Genomic DNA, 22,931 nt, shown 5'->3' on the forward strand with positions numbered 1-22,931 from the left:
CATTGTCCATTTGCGAAAAATATTTGGTTTTACTTTAATATCATATCGACTAACATTGACTCTCTAGTAGATTGGATCTTCTCTTGGCAGGATCAAAACCAAAGTAGTTGTACTTCAAATGATATCCATTTTGTTACTATATTATGGCACATTTGGAAAACCAGATGTGACCATTGCTTCCAGCATTCAATTAATAACACTAGATCGATGATAAATATGATCATGGCATTCTCAAATACCCATATAGTGCATGCAAAACCTATCCTTGATAAAACTGAGAAATGGAATCCTCCTATCACTCCTTTTTTGAAAATAAATGTTGATGCATCTTTTACTAATATTAAAACCAATATAGGTACTAGTTTCATTGTACACTATGCTCAATCTAAGTTTATGAAGGCTCAAGTAACTTCATCCCGCGCAAGAAACAGTGAAGAAAGTGAAGCTATAGCAATCCTCAACGGAATCAAATGGGCAGAGGAAAACTACCACAAATGTATTGGGATAGAAAGCGACAATCTCAATCTGATAAAACACTTGAAGAACCCGAGACATAAAATTCACTGACAATCGAAGATCCACATCAAAAAAATCATAGACATCGAAAGGAGATTGGACAACGTCATATTCAACTACACGAAGAGATTACAAAATGTTCAAGCTGATAAACTAACGAAATGGGCTCGCAAGAAGAATAGATCGAAAAACTGGAACAATGTTCTTTACTTTTTAGTTCATATGTACTGTAATAATACTCTTGTGGCTTAATGTAATTTTACCTTTCAACCAAAAAAAAAAAAAAAAAAAAAGAGAACCGGAGATTCATAAAGAGAATTAAGAGTGCATTTATAGACGCTTGGGCCTCTCCCTGCCATCGGACTCCCCCAATCCGTGAAAAAAGGACGGGTTTGGAGGGAAGATCATCTATGTAGATCTATTTGAGAGTCTTTAGCTTGTAGTATGAAAATTGTAGACTTTGTGGACAAGGGGAGTTCCTCTGGGACTAGGGTTTATTGTCGATTAGGAAGTTACTAAATTCAGATGAACCCACTGGCGGATATTACTAATTCAGAGATATCCATGTTAAACATGAAGAATGGAAACCTAATAATCTCAAACTCATCCAATAAAAAGGTTACTCTTCTCCTATTCTTCCTTGTATTTATTCATTCGATAATACTCTCTGCTATACAATTAAGACACTCTTTCTCACACACACACATCCATGGAAGAAAGTTCAGTAATACTAGAAAAGGGAGAGAGAACGTTAAGCAGTCTGCCACCACGTCCCATGGCGGCACCTTGGCTCGTCTACCCTACTGGTGAAGATGAAGAAGATCAAGATTTCGTTAATCTATGTGAACCCCACAATAAAATTTATAGAAAGTGTGTACCAGAATTGAGTAGAACTTCATATTGGCAATCTAATTCTCATCAAGGATGGTTTATTATACTTTTTAACAAACCAGATTATCATTACTTAAATTGGAAATATGGGGATTGTTTTTTATGGAATCCTGAGACTCTCGAAACAGTTGAGCTACCCAATATGCTTAAATGGGTCGAACAGGAAAACTTTGCGGGATTCTATGGTTTTGTATTATCCTCAGCTCCAACTAATTCTGATTCCATGGTTTATTTCATCTTTCGCAAAAGTAAGGATCTTATGTTTTGTCGTCCTGGAAGAGAAACAACATGGAGAACCCAGAAGCTCCCTATTGAGGATGGTTGTAGGTGGTATCATAGTATGTATTCATATCTGATTTGCGTCGAAGGTAAGTTACACATTCCATACTACACTTCCTACAAAAAATTTCACATCGTCGTGGAGAGAAAACTTGATCTTGATGATGATGGTGAAAGTCTCTCTGTAAAGCACTTTGAAGTATGCGTTGAGAACGAATATTCATCATTAAGAGGACAATACAGTTTAGTTTCTCCCTGCGTAAACTATATAGAATCTAGTAATGAACTCTTTCAGGTTATTAAATATGTTAAGATACCTGGATTTACAGACATTCTTGATTTTAAAGTCTTTAAGATGAATTTCTCTGTGATGATGTGGGAAGAAGTTCATGACTTGGGTGATCATGTACTGTTTTTGGGCGGACAAACTACAGCTTCTTGTTCAGCTACGGATTTGGGTCTAACAAGGGGTTGTATCTATTACACTCAAGATCGTAAAAATATCTTGTACAAATTTGACCCACTTTTGCGAAGAATTTCAGTTTCTTTATCATGCACAAAGTTAACCCCGCCTGAGTATAGGCCGTATTGGATGTCAATGCCTACAAATTTCAGGTAACTTTGAACAATAACACATATTTTGTCGGTTAAAAATCTACTTTGGGTTTACTTATATACATTGTTTGACGAGTGATATGAATTAAACTTAGGTTTTCTTTAGTTGATCATAATTTGATCTATGACATTATATGTATGTAATAGTTAATAGTTAATAATGTCTGGGTGCACTTAATTTTTGTAGGGTCACTGAGAGAAGCATAGAAACAGATATGTTAGGCAACGATAAGGTCGGAGAAAACGACATTAATTGTGATGAGGGCAGCAAGAAGAGCAATGGAGGAGAATTAAAACAGACAGGAGCTTGGGCTACTCTTAATCAAAATGCCATAGGCTTAATTGCTACTTATCTCCACGCAACAGATTACCTGCGTTTCCGTGTAGTTTGTCGAGAAAATCAATTAGCAATCCCTGAAGTGAAGTCGAGAATGTCTTCTACATATATCTTTCATGCCACTGTACCTCCATGGTTGGTTTTCTCTAGAAAAAACGATACCATCTATAATATTGTAGATCCAATGTGTAATAACAAAAGGTATCTCATGAACCTCTTGGAGTTTTTGTTAGATTCTACAATACGATTCTCAAAAGGAGGTTGGCTATTAATGTCGAGAGGAGAGAAATCCATATTTTTCTTCAATCCTTTCACAAGGGATGTTATCCATCTTCCGGAGTTACCAGATATAGTTGACATGTTTGTTGGATTGTCATTCTCGTCCATACCTACGTCTTCTGACTGTAAAGTTTTTGTCTTCACAAAATTTCGTCCATTACTGGGTACAATTCATTGTGAACTCTTCATCACTTCACGGGGAGATGCTTCTTGGGTCGGGCGAATCGTTCCTGCGACTGGGTTAGGCATGGAATTCGTTCAAGGGATTAATAATCCAGTTTTCTACAATGGGAACTTGTTTTGCATAGATCGTAGTGGAACTTTAGGATTCTTTTCTCCGGAAGACTTTAAGTGGGAAGCACTTGAGGAGTCCCGAAGGCCATGTAGTTCTATATATGAGTGTTACTTGGTGGAGTGCGAAGGAAAGCTTTTATCAGTAGTTGTTGGTCATGCTGGAAAGGGAGTTCATGTTTTCAGACTGAATTGGGAAGAGAAGGTCTGGGTTGAAGTTGAAAGCTTACACAAGAATATGTTGTTTATCAGCAGTACCTCATGTTTGTCAGCAATAGCTCCAGATACTTCCATGGAGAACAGAATATACTTCTCCAGATTCCACGATGATAAGATTATATTTTTCTCCCTCGACACAGGTACGTACCACTCTGTCGGGGGTCAACATTCTGCTGAGGATTTTACCAACAGCGATGAACAATTATATAGCAGTTGGGTTGAACCTAGTTGGTCCAAGAACACAGTCGAGGAGCTCAATTGGCTTGATAAATTATCTGAACATGAGGTAGAAGATGGTGTTACTCTTGAAGAATGTTGAAGCTTGAACATGAACTACCCATCTTGACTTCTGTCAGAAGCACCTAACTTGATTGGTAACATTAATTTACTTTTATAAGATTCTCACATTTTGATGGAAAATAGTTGAAGATATTATAATGCAGTTACGAATTCGAAGCTTCTTATCGAAACGGGCTTCGTCCCATGTCTGGTAGGGCTAAAGTTTTTGGCATTAAACCTAAGAGGCTAGATATTGGAATTGGAACTACTCAATTAGAGTGAAATTAATTATCTCTTTCTTTGTTTTTCATTCTGTGTTCCTAGCTTATAGATGATCTACCTGAAATTAATAAAGTTTTATATTTGTTTCCTTTTGTTGCTACTCTGATTATTCTTCTATTGATATCTTTTTGGGGATCTCATCTCATGTAACATTTTTTTTGTTTGTACAGATATAGGGTAAGAAGATAGGGAGTGTAACACAGGCGTAAGAAAGAGAATTATTTTGTATTTCTTAAACTACGTTTCCCCCGGGTCCTACAGATGCGACAGATCCCTCTTGGCTAATGCTGTAACATTCTCAAATTCTATTGTTGGAATAAAATGAAAAGAAAGTTGGTGGTAGTTATTTTAGGGATATCTTAACCGTATTTAAAAAAAAATTAATGACACTATTACCCTTCCCTTTGAGTTTATTTACATAAAGAGGAATTTATATCAGTCGTTGGGATGTGAACTCTATCAAGCTCCCAACAAAAATGGACAGCCACACTTATCCAAAATAACCGACTTACTTGTTTTTATATATTAGATGTTTAAGAGTGTGTTAGTGGTTGATGAGGTTGTTAAAAGCTCAATGAGCTCTGTTTGGATTTCTATTTTATGATCATGAAGAACGGTATCTGGGGAACTTGCTTAAAGAGAGTTACAGAATCAGGTATCTAGCTCCTTGGTTAAAAAACACCCATCACAATTGGGCAGAATAGTGTTTGGATTCTAAAACTGAAAGTGAAGAGAATGACAAATATTTAGAAGCTCAAGGCACAAAAGCCCTCTCCGGGTAAAAGATCTCCAGCTTTAGAGTATTGTCCCGATCGTAATTTAAGAAATTCAAAATGAACATAAACATCTGCAGTCAGTTGGGTCAGACACTAAACCTCAGTCCTTCAAATGAAGGGAATATACCAAATAAAGGCGTTCCGCTTGATTCAAACACAAAACCTCAGTCGGTTGGGTCAGACAACAAAATCAGGGAATTTTAATGGATCCTCCTTAGGTGCAGGTCAGTAGATGAAGTTGAATTTTCGCCGGCTTTCAATGCACTAGTACTCTTTCCCAAGCAGATGCAGATCTCAAAGCTAATTGGGATGGGATTCAACAAGTGTGATTATTCTTTTATGCACTCGTGTCACTATTCTTTTGTTGATATTGATTTCTTTAGGGGATGAAGGTCTGGGTGTCTCAGCCACTTAGGCAGTGTAGTGTTTGTTTTTTTCTTTCGGTGACTCAGATTCAGAAATTCTAGTTTTTGTTGGTCGAACTCGTAACGTTTGCCTGGTACCATTGGTTGTTTTGAGTTGAGTTTGGATTTATTTGATTCAGATGATTTAAATTCAGACAATGAAAGAAAAAAACCTAATTCTTGCAATTGTATTTGTGAAACTCTAATCAATGAGTGGAAAAGGTAGCGAAAAAAGAGCAAACAGTACGTAGCGCAAAAGTTCTGCTTGTATTGATGGTAGATCTCTCACAGGAGCATTGTATGTATGGAGGGTTAGCATTAGCTTGCAAGAACTCGTGGCCAACCTACAAACTTGACATATCTTGTTAGAAGTCCGTAAGTGCAAAGAGTTCATATCATTACTTCTTTGTCGTGGAAGATTGTTGGAAGCGTCTAAAGGATGCGAAAAAATTACCAATACTTCGGAACGAAGCCCATGCATAGTTTGGAGGGCTCTAATACAAAATATCGAGCGAGGTAGATATGGCCCTGCAAATTTTTGCAGCTTATGAATATAACTGGAAATGTAGAAAGCATAGAACCTCTCCCATACCTAGGTCAACAAAAGATAACTTTGGACATTGGTCTATCCAAATGAGTGTATTGTTGGGATCTCAAGATTTATGAGATATTGTTCAAAATGGTTATGTAGAGCCAACTTTAGAAGCAGAGGAGATTATGAATGACTTGCAAAAAGGTGTCTTTAAAGATTCAAGAAAGAATGATAAAAAAGCTTTGTTTCTTATATATCAAGGGATTGATAGTTCTACATTTGAAAAAGTGTCCGAAGCAAAATCATCGAAAGAGGCTTGGAATATTCTCAAGAATTCTTTTAGAGGAGTTGATAAAGTGGTGAAGGCTCGTCTACAAATTTTGCGTGGTGAATTTGAAAGGTTGAGTATGAAGGAAAGAGCACTTGTCTCCGATTATGTTTCAAAAGTATTGTCCATTGTTAACGAAATGAAAAGGTGTGGTGAAAAATGTCATGATGTTAGGGTGATGGAGAAGATTTTACGCTCTTTGACACCTAAGTTTGATAATGTGGTTATTGTTGTGGAAGAGTCAAAAGACTTGGAATCTATGACGGTGGATGAATTGATGGGAACATTGCAAATTCATGAACAACGGGTGAATAGAAATGTTTCAAGCTCTTCAAGTCATTCGATGGATCAAATACTTCAAGCAAAAGTCAATTTAGAAGAAAAACAATATTCACCCCGAAGAGAAAAATACTATGATGATTATATATGATAGAGGTTATGATAATAGTAGAAGTGGTTTTGGAAGTCAAAGAGGAAGAAATTTTTTTAATAGAAGAAGAACAAATGAACCAAGAGGAAGATAAAACTTTACTAGACCTTATAATAGACAAGGTAGAGATAAAAGAGATATTGAATGTTATAATCATCACAAACTTGGACATTATAGTAATGAATGTTGGTATAATAAAAAAATGAGGTACGTGAAGATGCAAATTTTGTTGAGAATGATGTAGAAATCAATGTAAATCCTACATTACTTTTTTCTTGTGATGGACTTGATAAATCACAAACAAACACTTGGTATTTCGATATTGGTGCAAGTAATCATATTTGTGGAAAAAGAGAATTATTTGTTGAAGTGAATGAAAGTGTGAAAGGGTGTGTAAAGTTCGGTGACTCCTCAAAGATACCGGTGCTAGGGAAAGGTAATATCCTCATTCAACTAAAAAATGGAAAACATAACTATATTTCCGATGTTTATTATTTTCCCGTAATGAAAAATAACATTTTGAGTTGGGTTATTTCCCTAATGGCCCCCAACTTTGTGACCAGCTTCCCGCCTAGCCCCCTACTTTACGAGAAATACCCATATGGCCCCCTATTTCCGTTAACTTTAACTTTCCGTCACTCTCTCTCCTCCATCTCTTTTTCTCTCTCTGCCATGTCACGCCACATCATCTGTTACGCCACCTCATCACCTTCTCCGACAAGGTCGCCAGCCGGCCAAATTTCCGGCCGGCAACCTTCAAACTAATTTTTTTTTTATTTCTCTCCTCTCTCTCTCTCTCTCTAAGAACTCCGGCGAAGGAACCCTTTTTTATTTTTTTTATTTCTTTTTTAGTTTGAAGGTTGCCGGCCGGAAATTTGGCCGGCCAGCGACCTCGCCGGAGAAGGTGATGAGGTAGCGTAACAGATGATGTGGCGTGACATGGCAGAGAGAGAAAAAGAGATGGAGGAGAGAGAGTGACGGAAAGTTAAAGTTAACGGAAATAGGGGACCATATGGGTATTTCTCGTAAAGTAGGGGGCCAGGCGGGAAACTGGTCACAAAGTTGGGGGCCATTAGGGAAATAACCCTTTTGAGTTTTGGATAACTTTTAGAAAAAGGCTATGATATGAGATTGAAGGATCTTCATCTCACATTAAGAGATAGATGTGGAACTCTAATTGCGAAGGTGAAGATGGCAAAGAACAGATTAATTCCTTTAAATATTCAACATGGTGATGCAAAATGCTTAAAACCTATTGTGAGAGATAAATCTTGGTTGTGGCATTTGAGACTTGGGTATTTAAACTTTGATGGAATGAAAGATTTGACAACCAAGAATATAGTAAAGGGTTTACCATATATTGATCACCCAAATAAAGTGTGCGAAGGATGTATCTTTGGGAAACATCATATAACATATTTTTCTAAAGAAAGAAGGTGGAGAGCTCACAATCCTTTGGAGCTTGTGCATACCGATGTGTGTGGTCCATCGAAACCAATGACAAATGGAGGTAACAATTACTTTCTCACTTTTATTCATGATTATAGTAGAAAAACATGGGTATACTTCTTGAAAAATAAATCCGAAGTATTTGAAGTGTTTAAGGAATTCAAGAATGTGGTTGAGAAACAAAGTGGGTATGTGATCAAGAAACTAAGATCGGATAGAGGTGGAGAATTTACTTCAAAAGACTTTGATATGTTTTGTAAGGAACATGAAATTTATCTCGAACTTACCCCATCATACACACCACAACTAAATGGAGTAGCCGAGAGAAAAAGTCACACCATATTAAATATGACACGAAGCATGTTGAAAGAAAAAATGTTACCTAAAGAATTTTGGGGAGAAATCGTGGAATGTGTTGTATATTTATTAAATAGATGTCCGACTAAAAGTGTTTATAAGAAGACACCAGAAGAAGCATGGGGCTATTACAAGCCAAGTATAGCTCATCTAAAAGTATTTGGGTGTATTGCTTATGCAAAGATAACAGAAGCAAGAAGAACAAAACTTGATGACAAAGGTGAAAAATACATCTTCCTTGGTTATAATGAGCAAACAAAGTGTTACAAATTATTTAATCCAACAACCAATAAAGTCGTAAACATTTGCCGAAATGGGATGAGAGTTGTTTTAGGAGAGAGAGGGTCCGAGATGACGTAAGCAAAGGCGATTTTTTCCCTCTTTCCTTTTTACTCAGAACCCTAGAAATCCATTACTTTAATTTCACCCAAATTTCTTTCAATAATCGAATCTGCAGCTACATCAGTTTGGAAGATCATATCAACAACAAGCGATCCTTCTTAAACCACCTTATTAATCTCTCCATACCAATCCCATACCTGCGATCAAACATAAATCACGACCTAGGTTCTCTTAACACAAACTCAGATCCACCAAATCAGAAAACTTCATAGAAAGAAGGATTCTAGATATATAATCTCCTATTATCACTTTCTATGATCAAGAATCATCAACCGAGCTAATCACAACATACAAAGGAGCCAATTTGGAGGTATAAGGTTTTGGCGTCACTCTAATCATCATCAATCAATGGGTTCTCTGAATTAGAGAAGACACACACAGCAGAAAGCTTCATCAACTACATGCAAGGGGAGTACTTCTAATCTCTTTATTTTTGCTCTTATTAATAGATTAGAGATTTATTTTCTTGCTAGATTCAATTTCTTGCTGGTATTTGTAGTTCTTCTTTTACCCTCTAGCTTTTGTTCTTGTATAGCCTGAGTTCTTAATTCCTTTACTACTTATAAGAAGTAGAAATAGTTATTCATTTCTAGGCTGATTTTAGGTTCTTCTTGGGACAATAATATTAGTTTCTTGTGTTTTTTGGTGAAAACACCGGTTATTGATAGTTGTTTTGTAGAATTAGCTCAACTTCACTTATCGGGAGAGGGTTTTTTGAGAGGAGAAAGAGAGTGCACCGTGACGTCATCAATTTCTTGAGAGTTCTCCCTCTTTCAGCCGTAACCCTAGTCTCGAATTTCATCCTTCAACCCTCAACTATAATCCACATAACCTAAAACCAACCAAGCTAAAAACTTTTGAAGGTGTAGTGTAGTGTTTAGGATTCTTTTAGGAGAGGCATACTAAGTCAGTTAGTTATTAGCTTACTTAGTCAGTTAGTTTTAAGGAGAGGCATCCTAGTCTCTTCTTTGTATGATTTCTTGGCTATAGTCTAGGCATACTTAGTCTGTTAGTTAATTAATTAGTAGCATCTCTGTGTGATTCTTCTTGGGACAGTGATATTAGTTCTTTGCGTGAGGTTTAGTTGATGTGTATGGAAAATTCATGTATAATTTGTTATGATGTTTATCTCTATTAGTCTATGCCTATCAAGTAAATAAGTGATGTGTTATTAGCCGACTGTTCATGTTATTAGCTTACTGTTTGCTTAGTTTCTTGTGTTGTTTAGTTGTGCATAGTATGAATATTAACACACCAGGTGAGGAAAGCCCCTCAATCCTAAGTTGGAATGTGAGAGGTGCTTCTACCTTCCTCACCAAAAAACACATTCTCAATCTCATCATGAAACACCAACCGGATATTATTTTTCTCTCTGAGACTAAAAACAAAGAACACAATATGAACAAAATCATACCAATACACAAACATTATGTTGGTCACTTTGTTGACCCGATCAACAAAGCGGGAGGCCTTGCGATTTACTGGAAGCATCACTTAAATGTCAAGATCAAGCACTCAGACCACAACACCATCCATGCAGAGCTTATTATGAATAAGTCAAATATTCTTATCAACATCACTGGATTCTACGGCTCCCCGTATCACACCAACAAGCTTAAGCCTTGGACTACTCTTACTCATCTCTGCCCCAATAATGATGAACCCTGGCTAGTGATAGGAGACTTGAACTGCATTCTTGACCCTTTAGAAAAATGTGGTGGATCTAAAGCTTCTAACTCTCATACCCCTAAAATTATAGACATCATAAACCGTTTAGGTCTTTTGGATCTTGGTTATCAAGGAAAACCTTATACTTGGAGCAACAAGCAATTTGGTGAACACCTCATTCAAGAGAGACTAGATAGGGGGCTAGCTAATCTTCATTGACTGCAGCACTTTCAGACATCAGGAGTCACCCATCTGGATGCTGTGGGCTCGGACCATGCACCCATTTTACTTGACAACAGAGACCTCAGCCAGCTTAGCCCTAAACCTTTTAAATTTATCCGGACTTGGATGACCCACCCGGAGTGTCACAGATTCATTGAAGACAACTGGAATTGCATCACAAACAATCAAAACAGTAATAATATCCAAGGAGATCTCAAGAAGCTGAGTAGAAAGCTAACCAACTGGAATAAAAAAGTCTTCGGAAACATTGAAAACAACATAAAACAGACTATCAAGCACATCCAGGATAGCAACTCTAAAGAGGACTATATCCGACATAACAATAAACTAGAAGAGCTTTACAAACAACAAGAAAGTCTTTGGAAGGAGAAGTCTAGGAATAATTTTCTCACGCTAGGAGATAAGAACACTAAATACTTCCACTCTCAAGCCATCCAAAGAGACAGAACTAACAAGATCACAGCTATTAAAGATAACCACGGAGATTGGAAAGAAGACATTAAAGAGATCCAAGATATCTTCTCTTCTCATCTCCTTAATATTAGCACCACTATTAATCCGAAAGAAGATCCATCCATTCTTAACCTTTTTAACCCGGCGATTACTCAAGAGCAAAATTTGGAACTTCTAGCCATTCCAAGTAAGGAAGAGATTGATCAGGCGATCCAGAGTCTTAAAAAAGAGGCGGCCCCAGGCCCGGATGGTTATCCACCTTTTTTCTTTCAATCTAACTGGGATACGATCAGCCCGGACATCTACACCCTGGTCCAGAACTTCTTCGAAACAGCCTACCTACCACCGGATATCAACCATACCCACATTTGCCTCATTCCCAAAACACCCATCCCTCAAACCCCTGCAGACTATAGACCTATTAGTCTCCTCAACACCACCTACAAAATCATCACGAAGATCCTTGCAGATAAATTTAAGCACACTTTGAACCCTATTATCACTCCTTTCCAAGCGGCGTATGTCCCTGGTAGACAAATAACGGACAACATCATCATTGGCCAAGAAATTATTCACTCTTACAAAAAGATGAAAGGAGAAACAGGATACTTTGGACTCAAGTTAGATATGTCCAAAGCTTTTGACAGAATTGAATGGAACTTCCTTACAGACATCATGAGAAATCTGGGATACGAAGAGCACTGGATCAAGATGATACAGACATGTATCTCAACCTCCTCCATGGCTGTCCTTGTGAATGGTCGTCCGGGAAACACTTTCTACCCTACTAGGGGAATTAGACAAGGCGACCCCCTCTCCCCGTTTCTCTTCACTCTCGCTATGGAAGGTCTAAGTCGTAAATTGATGAATAGCAATGACAACAAGTTCCAGGGTTTTCCCACTAATAGAACTGATCTGGAGATATCTCACCTTCTTTTCGCTGATGACTGTATCATCTTTGGTAGAAACACTATCGATAACATTCACATCCTCAAGAAGATTCTCCAAGAATTTTGTGAGGCCTCGGGACAAATGATCAACTATGCTAAGTCGAATATCTTCTACTCCAAAAACTCGCATCCTAAGTTCAAGAGGCTGATTATGCGAACTCTTAAAGTCAAATATGCTTCCACCTCGGAGAAATACCTGGAAGCTCAGCTATTCATAGGAGCTCAGAAAACCAAAGTTTTCAATGATATTCTCGACCACATCAAAAATAAACTCCACAAATGGAACCACTCGTTTTTATCCCAAGCTGGTCGCACGGTGGTCATCTCGGCCATTGCTGCGGCTGTACCCCGATATCAGATGCAGTGCTTTGCAATACCGAAAGGAATTTGCAAACGCATCAAGTCCATTCAAAGGAATTTCTGGTGGGGTAAGCCGAAAGGAATTTGTACCAAAGCCTGGTCTTTTATCTGCAAGCCTAAGAATCTCGGAGGTCTAGGTATTCATCTTCCGGACCTAGACAACACAGCCCTTCTATCCAAGCTGGCCTGGAGGCTTAAAACTGAACCTAACACTACATGGGCCAAACTTCTCAAGGCTAAATATTTCCCGCTCACAGATAAACCAGGTCTTGCGAAACCACATCATTCATGGAATTGGAAAATCATTAGGAAACACTACAACATGATTGACAACTTAGCTATATGGGAAGTGCAATCAGGCAAGGACATAAAGATATGGGAAGATAACTGGATCCCAGAAACTACCGGTCCTATAAATAACTACAATCACTCTGGCCTTAACAAAGTTTCCCAACTCATCATGAATAACGCATGGAATGACGAGGTCCTCAATGCTAACTTTGATATTGCGACTCAAAACCTTATCAAAGCCATTGATGTGACACTAAAATGTCACATTTGGAGAGCCTAACTTAGACTAATTATTCCTTTTCGAGTGTTATCAATAATATTTTATGTGTTTTTCATGTTAGGTACCTATTTTGGAGTTTAGCATGTGATTCGGAATAAAAGGAGCGAATTATCACTATCATTTCATGTGCCGAAAATGAGAGAAAAAGACTTCAAGCAAATCAAATAACAAGTATAGTCAATGACGAGTCCGACGGTGAAAACGGTATTCAATTCGGAGTTCGGACGGGGAAGATGTGGAAGAAAGAAGTCCGAGGGTATTCTAGTCCTTTGTAAGAATTTGAAGATCTAGAGACAAGGATGGAGGCACTCTCTTGGTTTCTAAATCAAAGCCCAAAACCAAGTCCAAGCCCAAGAAATATTAAGAGAAGAAGAATTGGGTAGAGATTTTATAGGCACCCATTTGTGGTCTAAAGACTTAGTCAAGTTTGACTAAGTCTAGGGTTTGACTCAAGTTAGAGTAAGGGGTCAAAGGCTACTATTCATGATCTTCTTCATTCATCTTCAACCTTGGAAAGGGAGAGAGAGAGAAAAGGAGGCTAGGGCTTTGTTCTTCATCACTAAGGTTTGATAGAGAGAGAACAAGAGAGCAAGAAGAAGGGGGATCCGGCCAAAGCATAGGCCGGCCTAGTGGCCGGCCTAGCTTTGGCCGGCCGAGCAGCAGCTCGGGCTGCACACGAGCTGCTGCTCGGGAGAGCTGCACGGGAGCACGGGAGAGCACGAGACAGTACCCTTCACGGGACTTCAAGGACGCGGCTGCAGCTGGAGCTGCTCGGGACGGCAGCAGATCTGCTCGGGACAGCAGCAGATCTGCTCGGGACAGCAGCTTCACGCCGGCAGCAAGCTCGGACTGTGTGGGTCTCGCTCGGGACGGCACTAGGGACGCGCGCACAACACGGCAGCAGCTCGGGACGGATGCACACGGCCGGGACAGCACCTATGTGGCCGGCACCTCCATGTTTCTTGGCCGGATTTCTTGTTTCTTTGGCCGGAATTATCTAGGGTTTCCGGCCACTTTTTTTGGCCGGAAACCTTAGGGCTTTTACTCCCCATGTCTTGATCTAGCTACCCATGTGATTTGATTTGATTTTGGACAAGAAATTTCTAGAGAGAGAAAGCTAGGGCTAGCTTTAATGGAGGTTGTGTTCTAAATGGAGAAGATGATGGTGGTCGCTATGGGGAACCCAGAATTTTGCTAAGGGGAGATCGGCTGCACCTTAACTACTCATATTTTCCGACGAACCTAGCCTTGAACCATATCGGAAAAGGGGGATTCTCTTATCATTTCCTTTCCATTTCTTATTCAATCACCATATTTAGCTAACTTTAGTTTATCGATTATATGAGATGAAATGTGATGAATTCGTGACTATATTTAATATGATTTGATGTTTTGATTATGAATTGATGTTCATTTAATTCGATTATCGTTTTGGATCGTATTTTCATGTGTCTTGTCAAGCACTTCGCATAGTTAATAGACGAAACGAAGTATTCGATATCGATCGTAGTCTAAGTCATATTTTCATGTGTCTTGTCATGCACTTCACATAGTTAGGCGACTAGACAACACTTTCGTTGACTCGGGATAAACCGGTTATGATGTTTGTTTGACTAAGTATGATCTCCGGATATACGTAGTGCTTATAGACATCACCTTAGGAGTCGAACATCGGTTATACTTTGAAACATTAGATCGGACTACACATAGTCGTAGGTTTATCATCATGGATTCCCGGACTTCAACACCTCTCTCACTTATTTGTTGCCCGAATCGAGTCTTACCGTCTCCCGACTCTTGTTCCTCCGGACTCTTCTCTCGAATCTCTCTCGCCCGTTTACATTGATAATTTAGTTTGTTTTACTTCCTTTATTCTCTTAGTGCTTATTCGTTTAAAAACCTTTCATTATCTTCATTTACTTTCGTTTTTGTCTAAGTAAGACTTTGATATCTGAACCGACGAATAAGACCATTCGATATCCAAACTACATTCCTATCCTTGGATCGATCCCGGCTTTGCCGGATTACTACTTGATACCTCCGCTTGGGTGTGCAACCTTTTCGGGTGCATCAAGTTTTTGGCGCCGCTGCCGGGGATAGGTTTAGTAGTTAGGATAGCGTTGGTTGTTTTGTTCATTAGTCTTGTGTTAGTTGCTTTCTTAGACGTTTTCTCTTTATTTATTTTTGTAGTTTTTTTATCTTCTTTTTAGGTACCGTCGAGAAAAGAGCCAAAAGTGACATAAAGGCGAAGGAAAAGGAAGGATTCGAGAAGTTTAAGAAGAAAGACGAACGAAACGAGAGGAGCACTCGATAGTATCGCATTCTATCTCATCCTTTTTACTTGTGTGATTGTTTAGTTCTATAAGTGTTTGTTCTCATTTTTTTCGATTGTGTGTTAGTATCATTGAATATAGTGAGATCATGGCAAGTTGGTCATTTGATGAGAATGACCTTATGCGAACCCTTTCCAACACTAGTCGACTATCTACAAGTCATCAGGACTACACAAATTTACATAGGAATGTTCTGACTAGTGATAGGAATAAGCGAGTTGAGCCTGACCGACCTAGGATGACCATGGGTGAATATCGACGGATGTATGGAGTCGGTCAGACTCGTCATGAACATGGTTTTAGGGATTATGAGCATGCGGGTAATCAACCCCGTAAGAGTCTTCGAGACTATCAACAAAAATTTGGGATGACCACACCTTCATGTATGAATTTGTCATTTGATGAGGACCGTAGTTCTATTAGTATTGATCGACCACGTCGAAGTCTTCGTGACTATCGACAAGCATATATGAACGGTTCATTTAGTGATGACAATTCCCGACTCGATGATTCCACTCAAGGAGTCGAGTCTATGTATATACATGAAGGTAGTGAAGAAAGGACCTTGGAGACCATTAACCCGGTTTGTGCTATTTGTGCGAGCTTAGACCATTTGACCGAGTATTGTCCCATGATCCGTGTTCCGCGAGAGTCTTCGTCAAGTTATACTCATGTGCCTTATTACGAGGAGATGTCTGAAGACACTCTCCAAGCAATTTTAGAGTACCAAACTAGATTCAATCGAGATATAACAGAGATCACGGAACGACTTCTCAAAATTGTTGATAGACTTGAGTCAGAGCCTATCGTCGACGAGGAAGGGGTTTGCGCACCCCAAACTCAAGAAGAGACTATGAATGATGGTGAGGGTAATACACCTAACTCTAGTCTTAAGTTAAATGTCGAAGAAGCTCTTGATAGACCCTTAGAGCATGAACTGACCGATGAACCTTATTGCTCAATCCCTCGACCATGGTCATCTCACCATGATCCGACTACATTAGATTTTAATGTTCAGGATGATAGCTCTACGAGCAAGTTTGGGAATCACACGATGTTGAACTTTCCAACTTTTACCACTTGTGATTATTTGGATGGGTTATGTAGAATGGAAGGTGTTATGCCTAACTTTGAGGCTCCCGATGCCTTTAAGGGTGTCGATAACATAGTAGTTGAAGAGATAGCGGATAGCCTGTTGGATTATTTACCTAAGGGAATTATGGACCTTGACTTGGTCCCCGAGCATATTGCCTTACCCTTAGAGTCTAGTTCGACCTTCCACATGATCTCAGACTCGGTTGTTGACCCCTTCTGGGACACTTCGGACGTCTTTCCTAGCATGTCTAGGGACTTAGTGGATGTTCTATCCACTAAGCTTGAGAATGACTTTTTACCTTCTACTGACTTCCTGACCCTTCATTTATATGTTGATCCTTTTGACGACTGTTTAGTCGTCGCCCCTAGCATTTATGCGCACTTAGTGGACCGTGCATCCACTAAGTTTGGGGATGGCTTCTTTTCGCTTTTAGTCTCACTTGCACTTCTTGCGTTTAATATTCTTGTGAGACTTTTAGTTTTTGTATATAGCTTTCTTTGGGTTGACCCCCAAATCTTCCGGCTTTTACTATATGATCGTTAGCCGATTAAGATGGCTTTTGATGTTTGTGGGTAGCATCTCTGGAAACCCTCCGCGAGACATAACTCGTGCTCTTGTGTGAAAACAAGAGAATCAAAGGCTAATTGCATAGCTCGATGCAATCGTCTATACCCGCGTTAGTGGTAGACTTTATATGGTCATGTCTTCTTTTGTGCTTCATTCTCATTATATTTTTGGATATTTTAGGAGCAGTTCTTATATGTTTTACTTCTAAGACGTGGTTTGTTCCAAGTTTGGGGAGGGCGCGAGCTTGGCATCAACTTGGAACCTCGTTATACATGAGCCTTGGTAGTATCATCTTTTATCTCCATCGGTTATGGTAATATCTCTCCACTCTACTCTTTAAATTGATGTGCCTCTTTATCTTTTGGTGAGTGTATGCTTAGAACATTGAGGACAATGTTAGTTTTAAGTTTGGGGATGCGGGATATGACCATAACCTATGCATGACCATGGGTTTCAAAGACAAAAGGGTTCAAATTAGCCAAAATTTGAAAATTTTGAACACTTTGAGTAGATTTGCATGTGATTGTAGTGATGGTTTTAAGAATGTTGATGCATATGTGTCGAGTTTATGAGTTTTGTGATTGCTAATGGTCTTTGCATGAAAGTCGAGTCTTTGAGTGTTTGTGTTATACTATGGGAGTAACATCTTAGTGAAGAAGAAACATCTCTAAGAAACCTAGAGTAGTCATTAGTGGAGACTTAACCCATGTGAGAGCTCAAAGCCTAAATTGCCCTTCGAGTGTACTCTTCCGCGCTAACTCCGAGTAGAATGAAGAGCTACTCAACCTCGTAACTATTAAAAGAGCTCATTTGATCTCGTGTGCTCAACTTCCTTAGCCACTAAGAGTGACATTAGGATAGCGAATTAACCTTGCCCTTGTAGTCCATGAAACCCAATAAGAGTGTCAACTAGAGGAAAGCGGATACTCCATCATCATCCATCATCTTATATCCCGAGAATGAAGACATGAGAAGAAACAAAGAAGAATGTCAAAAGCAAGTATGAAAAGGAAGTTGATTGCAAGAATAGAGTATTGTGTGAGTTGTAATTATTTTGTTTTGTGTGATTTTGTGTTATGAGAAAAAAAAAAAAAGGAATGAAGAAAAAGATTAAAGAAAAAAAAAGAAGTGAAAAAAAGAAATTGAAAAAAAAAAAAAAAAAAAAAGAAGGAAAAGAGAAAGAAAGAATGAAGGAAATAAAGTTGTTCATGTATATGTTTGAGCATGTGTTAGCTCTTATGTGTTGTGATGTGAGTGTATATATGTGTTGGTGTTTGTTTTCATGAATAAGTATTCGAAGCAAGAAACAAATGTGAAGATGCTTGAGAGGTTCATCATGAAGAGGTCGATATTCTCGGGAATCCACCATCTCATCCATCTTTTGTATCCGTCAACCTTTGGAAGGCATCCTTAGAGGGTAGAATAGGTGAGAAGGGCGAGTGAGCTTCCCCACTCCGTTTAGTGGCTAATTCCTTTTCGAAGATCATTCGTTCCAAAATGTTGTCCTCACCCCTTTTTTTATGTGTTGAATCCATGTTAGTGATCACACTCACACATACGAGCGAACCATTCTTGAGTGATTTCATATTTGGAGTGTATGTCCGTGAGGCCGAAGTCGAGACGAAATGTACTAAACTTAGGAATCAAAGTTTTGTGACTTCGGAACATAGATGTTGCTCATTATGGCATGACACTAGCACTTTAGGGTAAGATCATTAGTGAAGGGGCCTTTAGCTTTTACAAGAACTTATTTACTTGATTCATTATGTGTTGACATGCTTAAACCCTTTACTACGTGAACTATGCTTATCTATGATTTGGATGTTGGACCCTTGTATATTTGAAACTCGATGTTTGTGGGTGTCATCTATGGAAACCCTCACGAGACAACACTCGTCCACTAGGGGTAACCTAGGGGTTTAACGGCTTGTTGCATATGCTAAATGCAACCGGGATTCCTCCGAAAGTGAGTTAGGCTTTTATTTTGTTTTGTTTGCTCGAGGACTAGCAATGTTTAAGTTTGGGGATCTTTGATGTGACACTAAAATGTCACATTTGGAGAGCCTAACTTAGACTAATTATTCCTTTTCGAGTGTTATCAATAATATTTTATGTGTTTTTCATGTTAGGTACCTATTTTGGAGTTTAGCATGTGATTCGGAATAAAAGGAGCGAATTATCACTATCATTTCATGTGCCGAAAATGAGAGAAAAAGACTTCAAGCAAATCAAATAACAAGTATAGTCAATGACGAGTCCGACGGTGAAAACGGTATTCAATTCGGAGTTCGGACGGGGAAGATGTGGAAGAAAGAAGTCCGAGGGTATTCTAGTCCTTTGTAAGAATTTGAAGATCTAGAGACAAGGATGGAGGCACTCTCTTGGTTTCTAAATCAAAGCCCAAAACCAAGTCCAAGCCCAAGAAATATTAAGAGAAGAAGAATTGGGTAGAGATTTTATAGGCACCCATTTGTGGTCTAAAGACTTAGTCAAGTTTGACTAAGTCTAGGGTTTGACTCAAGTTAGAGTAAGGGGTCAAAGGCTACTATTCATGATCTTCTTCATTCATCTTCAACCTTGGAAAGGGAGAGAGAGAGAAAAGGAGGCTAGGGCTTTGTTCTTCATCACTAAGGTTTGATAGAGAGAGAACAAGAGAGCAAGAAGAAGGGGGATCCGGCCAAAGCATAGGCCGGCCTAGTGGCCGGCCTAGCTTTGGCCGGCCGAGCAGCAGCTCGGGCTGCACACGAGCTGCTGCTCGGGAGAGCTGCACGGGAGCACGGGAGAGCACGAGACAGTACCCTTCACGGGACTTCAAGGACGCGGCTGCAGCTGGAGCTGCTCGGGACGGCAGCAGATCTGCTCGGGACAGCAGCTTCACGCCGGCAGCAAGCTCGGACTGTGTGGGTCTCGCTCGGGACGGCACTAGGGACGCGCGCACAACACGGCAGCAGCTCGGGACGGATGCACACGGCCGGGACAGCACCTATGTGGCCGGCACCTCCATGTTTCTTGGCCGGATTTCTTGTTTCTTTGGCCGGAATTATCTAGGGTTTCCGGCCACTTTTTTTGGCCGGAAACCTTAGGGCTTTTACTCCCCATGTCTTGATCTAGCTACCCATGTGATTTGATTTGATTTTGGACAAGAAATTTCTAGAGAGAGAAAGCTAGGGCTAGCTTTAATGGAGGTTGTGTTCTAAATGGAGAAGATGATGGTGGTCGCTATGGGGAACCCAGAATTTTGCTAAGGGGAGATCGGCTGCACCTTAACTACTCATATTTTCCGACGAACCTAGCCTTGAACCATATCGGAAAAGGGGGATTCTCTTATCATTTCCTTTCCATTTCTTATTCAATCACCATATTTAGCTAACTTTAGTTTATCGATTATATGAGATGAAATGTGATGAATTCGTGACTATATTTAATATGATTTGATGTTTTGATTATGAATTGATGTTCATTTAATTCGATTATCGTTTTGGATCGTATTTTCATGTGTCTTGTCAAGCACTTCGCATAGTTAATAGACGAAACGAAGTATTCGATATCGATCGTAGTCTAAGTCATATTTTCATGTGTCTTGTCATGCACTTCACATAGTTAGGCGACTAGACAACACTTTCATTGACTCGGGATAAACCGGTTATGATGTTTGTTTGACTAAGTATGATCTCCGGATATACGTAGTGCTTATAGACATCACCTTAGGAGTCGAACATCGGTTATACTTTGAAACATTAGATCGGACTACATATAGTCGTAGGTTTATCATCATGGATTCCCGGACTTCAACACCTCTCTCACTTATTTGTTGCCCGAATCGAGTCTTACCGTCTCCCGACTCTTGTTCCTCCGGACTCTTCTCTCGAATCTCTCTCGCCCGTTTACATTGATAATTTAGTTTGTTTTACTTCCTTTATTCTCTTAGTGCTTATTCGTTTAAAAACCTTTCATTATCTTCATTTACTTTCGTTTTTGTCTAAGTAAGACTTTGATATCTGAACCGACGAATAAGACCATTCGATATCCAAACTACATTCCTATCCTTGGATCGATCCCGGCTTTGCCGGATTACTACTTGATACCTCCGCTTGGGTGTGCAACCTTTTCGGGTGCATCAAGTTTTTATCCCGGTGAACAGTGAAGGCAAAGATCAGATCAAATGGAAGCTTACAGATTCCGGTAAATTCTCTGTTAAATCTATGTACCAGCACCTTAGCACCAACAACATTAATCTAGATCCCGCAGAGCCGAATTGGAAGTTCATCTGGTCCATTCCCACGGTTCCGCGTATCAAGATCTTCATCTGGAAAATCTGCACTAAATCTCTACCGGTCAGAGTTAGAATCGGAAAATACATTGACAACAATATAAATTGTCCTAACTGTACTAACATAGAAACAATCGAACATGCTCTTTTACACTGTGCGCTTGCGAAAAACATATGGTTCCATTTTAATATTATTTCGGAGAACATTAATTCAATTACAGACTGGATCTTTTCCTGGGAAAAGGACTCAAATCTCAATTATACCAGCGAAGATATCCACTTCGCGACCATTCTATGGATCATATGGAAAGTTAGATGCGACCATTGCTTTCAACATGAGGTAAATGACCTGAACAAAATTATCAAAATGATCGAATCATTTCCTAGAAACAACAAAATCTCGGGAGAAAAGAATAAAAAAAACTATAGAAAATTGGCAACCTCCACCCGCTCAATTCATAAAAATTAATGTTGATGCATCTTTTATAGGAATCAGCTTAATAGCTCACAACACTGAATCTAAATTTATCGAAGCACAAGTTAAATATTCGAGGGCGAGAAACACTGAATCTAAATTTATCGAAACCCTTGATCATGCTCTACTACATTGTCATTATGCAAAAGCTATTTGGTTTTGTTTTCAGGTCAGACCAGAAAACATAACATCGGTCAAACTATGGATCCTCAAATGGAAAGTTCTAGAGGAAGAACTAACGACTTTATATGCTAAAATTCTCCGATTTATTTTGAAAATCAGGTGCGAATCATGTTTCACCAGCAAAAAACAAACCCCAATGCAAGTGGTTCAAACAATTCGGGCAATGGTTACTACTCCTTTAAAGGTAACTACAGAGGTTAAAAAACTAAAGCAACAACAATGGAGCCCTCCATCGACACCATATCTCAAGATCAATTCGGACGCGTCTTCCACAGTCTTCTCTGAACCAGCAGGTATCGGATGTGTTATCCATGACGAGAACGCAAAATTCATCACATTACTGGCAGACACAGTCAAAGCTCAAAATGCGGACGAATGTCAATGCTTGGCAATCATTGCAGCGCTTCTCTGGGCCAACGAAATGCAACTTCGACACATTCATATTGAAAGTGATAGTCTCAATGTGGTCTCAGGCATAAATACATTTCACCTCGCAGTGGCAATCGAGGAAGCATCTTAATGAAATTAGCAAATTAAAAGGCAAGTTCAATAACGTCTCTTTCTCCTACATCCCTCGTACGATCAATACTAAGGCAGATGCTCTTGTTAAATGGGGAAGACAGCATCAATGCAGACGCACAGGGGACCACGTACCAGATTTTATAGTTAGGGATAGTTTTGGTCCTTCTTTATAGTTATTCTGTTTACTTTAACAAAAAAAATGCACGATAGCTACCGAATTACTACTGGTCTAAAGCCCAGCGAAATTTATAGCTAAAAGCCACCTAGACTACTTTATTGAAACCCAAGTTTAAAGTTGGTGAGGGTTCTCCTCTCCCTCTTTCTTCTATGTTTTATTCTCTTCTTCTATTCTATCTCTATTTACCAAGGGATTAATATGTGGTGGTGTGTTTTGAAGTTGGCGTATCACGATCCGGTGTGTGGTGGTGGGTTTTGTGGTGGTGGGTTTTTTGGTGGTGTTAATGGTTAAAACTGGTAGTGATGGATCGGATGATGGTGGTATTGGTGTTCGATTTGGAGGTGTGATAATGGGTAGTGTTGGGGATAGGATCTGGTGATGTTCCAGGGTTAGCAG

At 39.3% G+C, this 22,931-nt stretch overlaps 1 protein-coding gene across 3 annotated transcripts; it reads left to right on the top strand.

Moving 5' to 3' along the window:
* Positions 1-766: 766 nt before the first annotated feature.
* LOC147539205 (uncharacterized) lies at positions 767-4,401 on the top strand. Of its 3 annotated transcripts, none has more exons than XR_015225706.1 (3): positions 849-2,301; positions 2,489-3,801; positions 4,159-4,401. XR_015225706.1 is itself a non-coding variant. In XM_086642098.1 (2 exons), the coding sequence occupies exons 1-2, from the start codon at positions 1,226-1,228 to the stop codon at positions 3,744-3,746; spliced, it is 2,334 nt and encodes a 777-aa protein (XP_086498224.1). In that variant the 5' UTR covers positions 767-1,225; the 3' UTR covers positions 3,747-4,076. The 3 variants fall into 3 exon arrangements, 1 of the variants encoding a protein (XP_086498224.1); XR_015225705.1 differs by lacking the exon at positions 4,159-4,401 and adding an exon at positions 3,851-4,076 and having other exon boundaries at positions 960-2,301; XM_086642098.1 differs by lacking the exon at positions 4,159-4,401 and having other exon boundaries at positions 767-2,301; positions 2,489-4,076.
* The last annotated feature ends 18,530 nt before the right edge of the window (positions 4,402-22,931 follow it).

This window comes from Eschscholzia californica, unplaced genomic scaffold, assembly GCF_041429995.1.
Source record: "Eschscholzia californica isolate CP2 unplaced genomic scaffold, dmEscCali1.0.p SCAF_5, whole genome shotgun sequence".
NCBI lineage: Eukaryota > Viridiplantae > Streptophyta > Magnoliopsida > Ranunculales > Papaveraceae > Eschscholzia > Eschscholzia californica.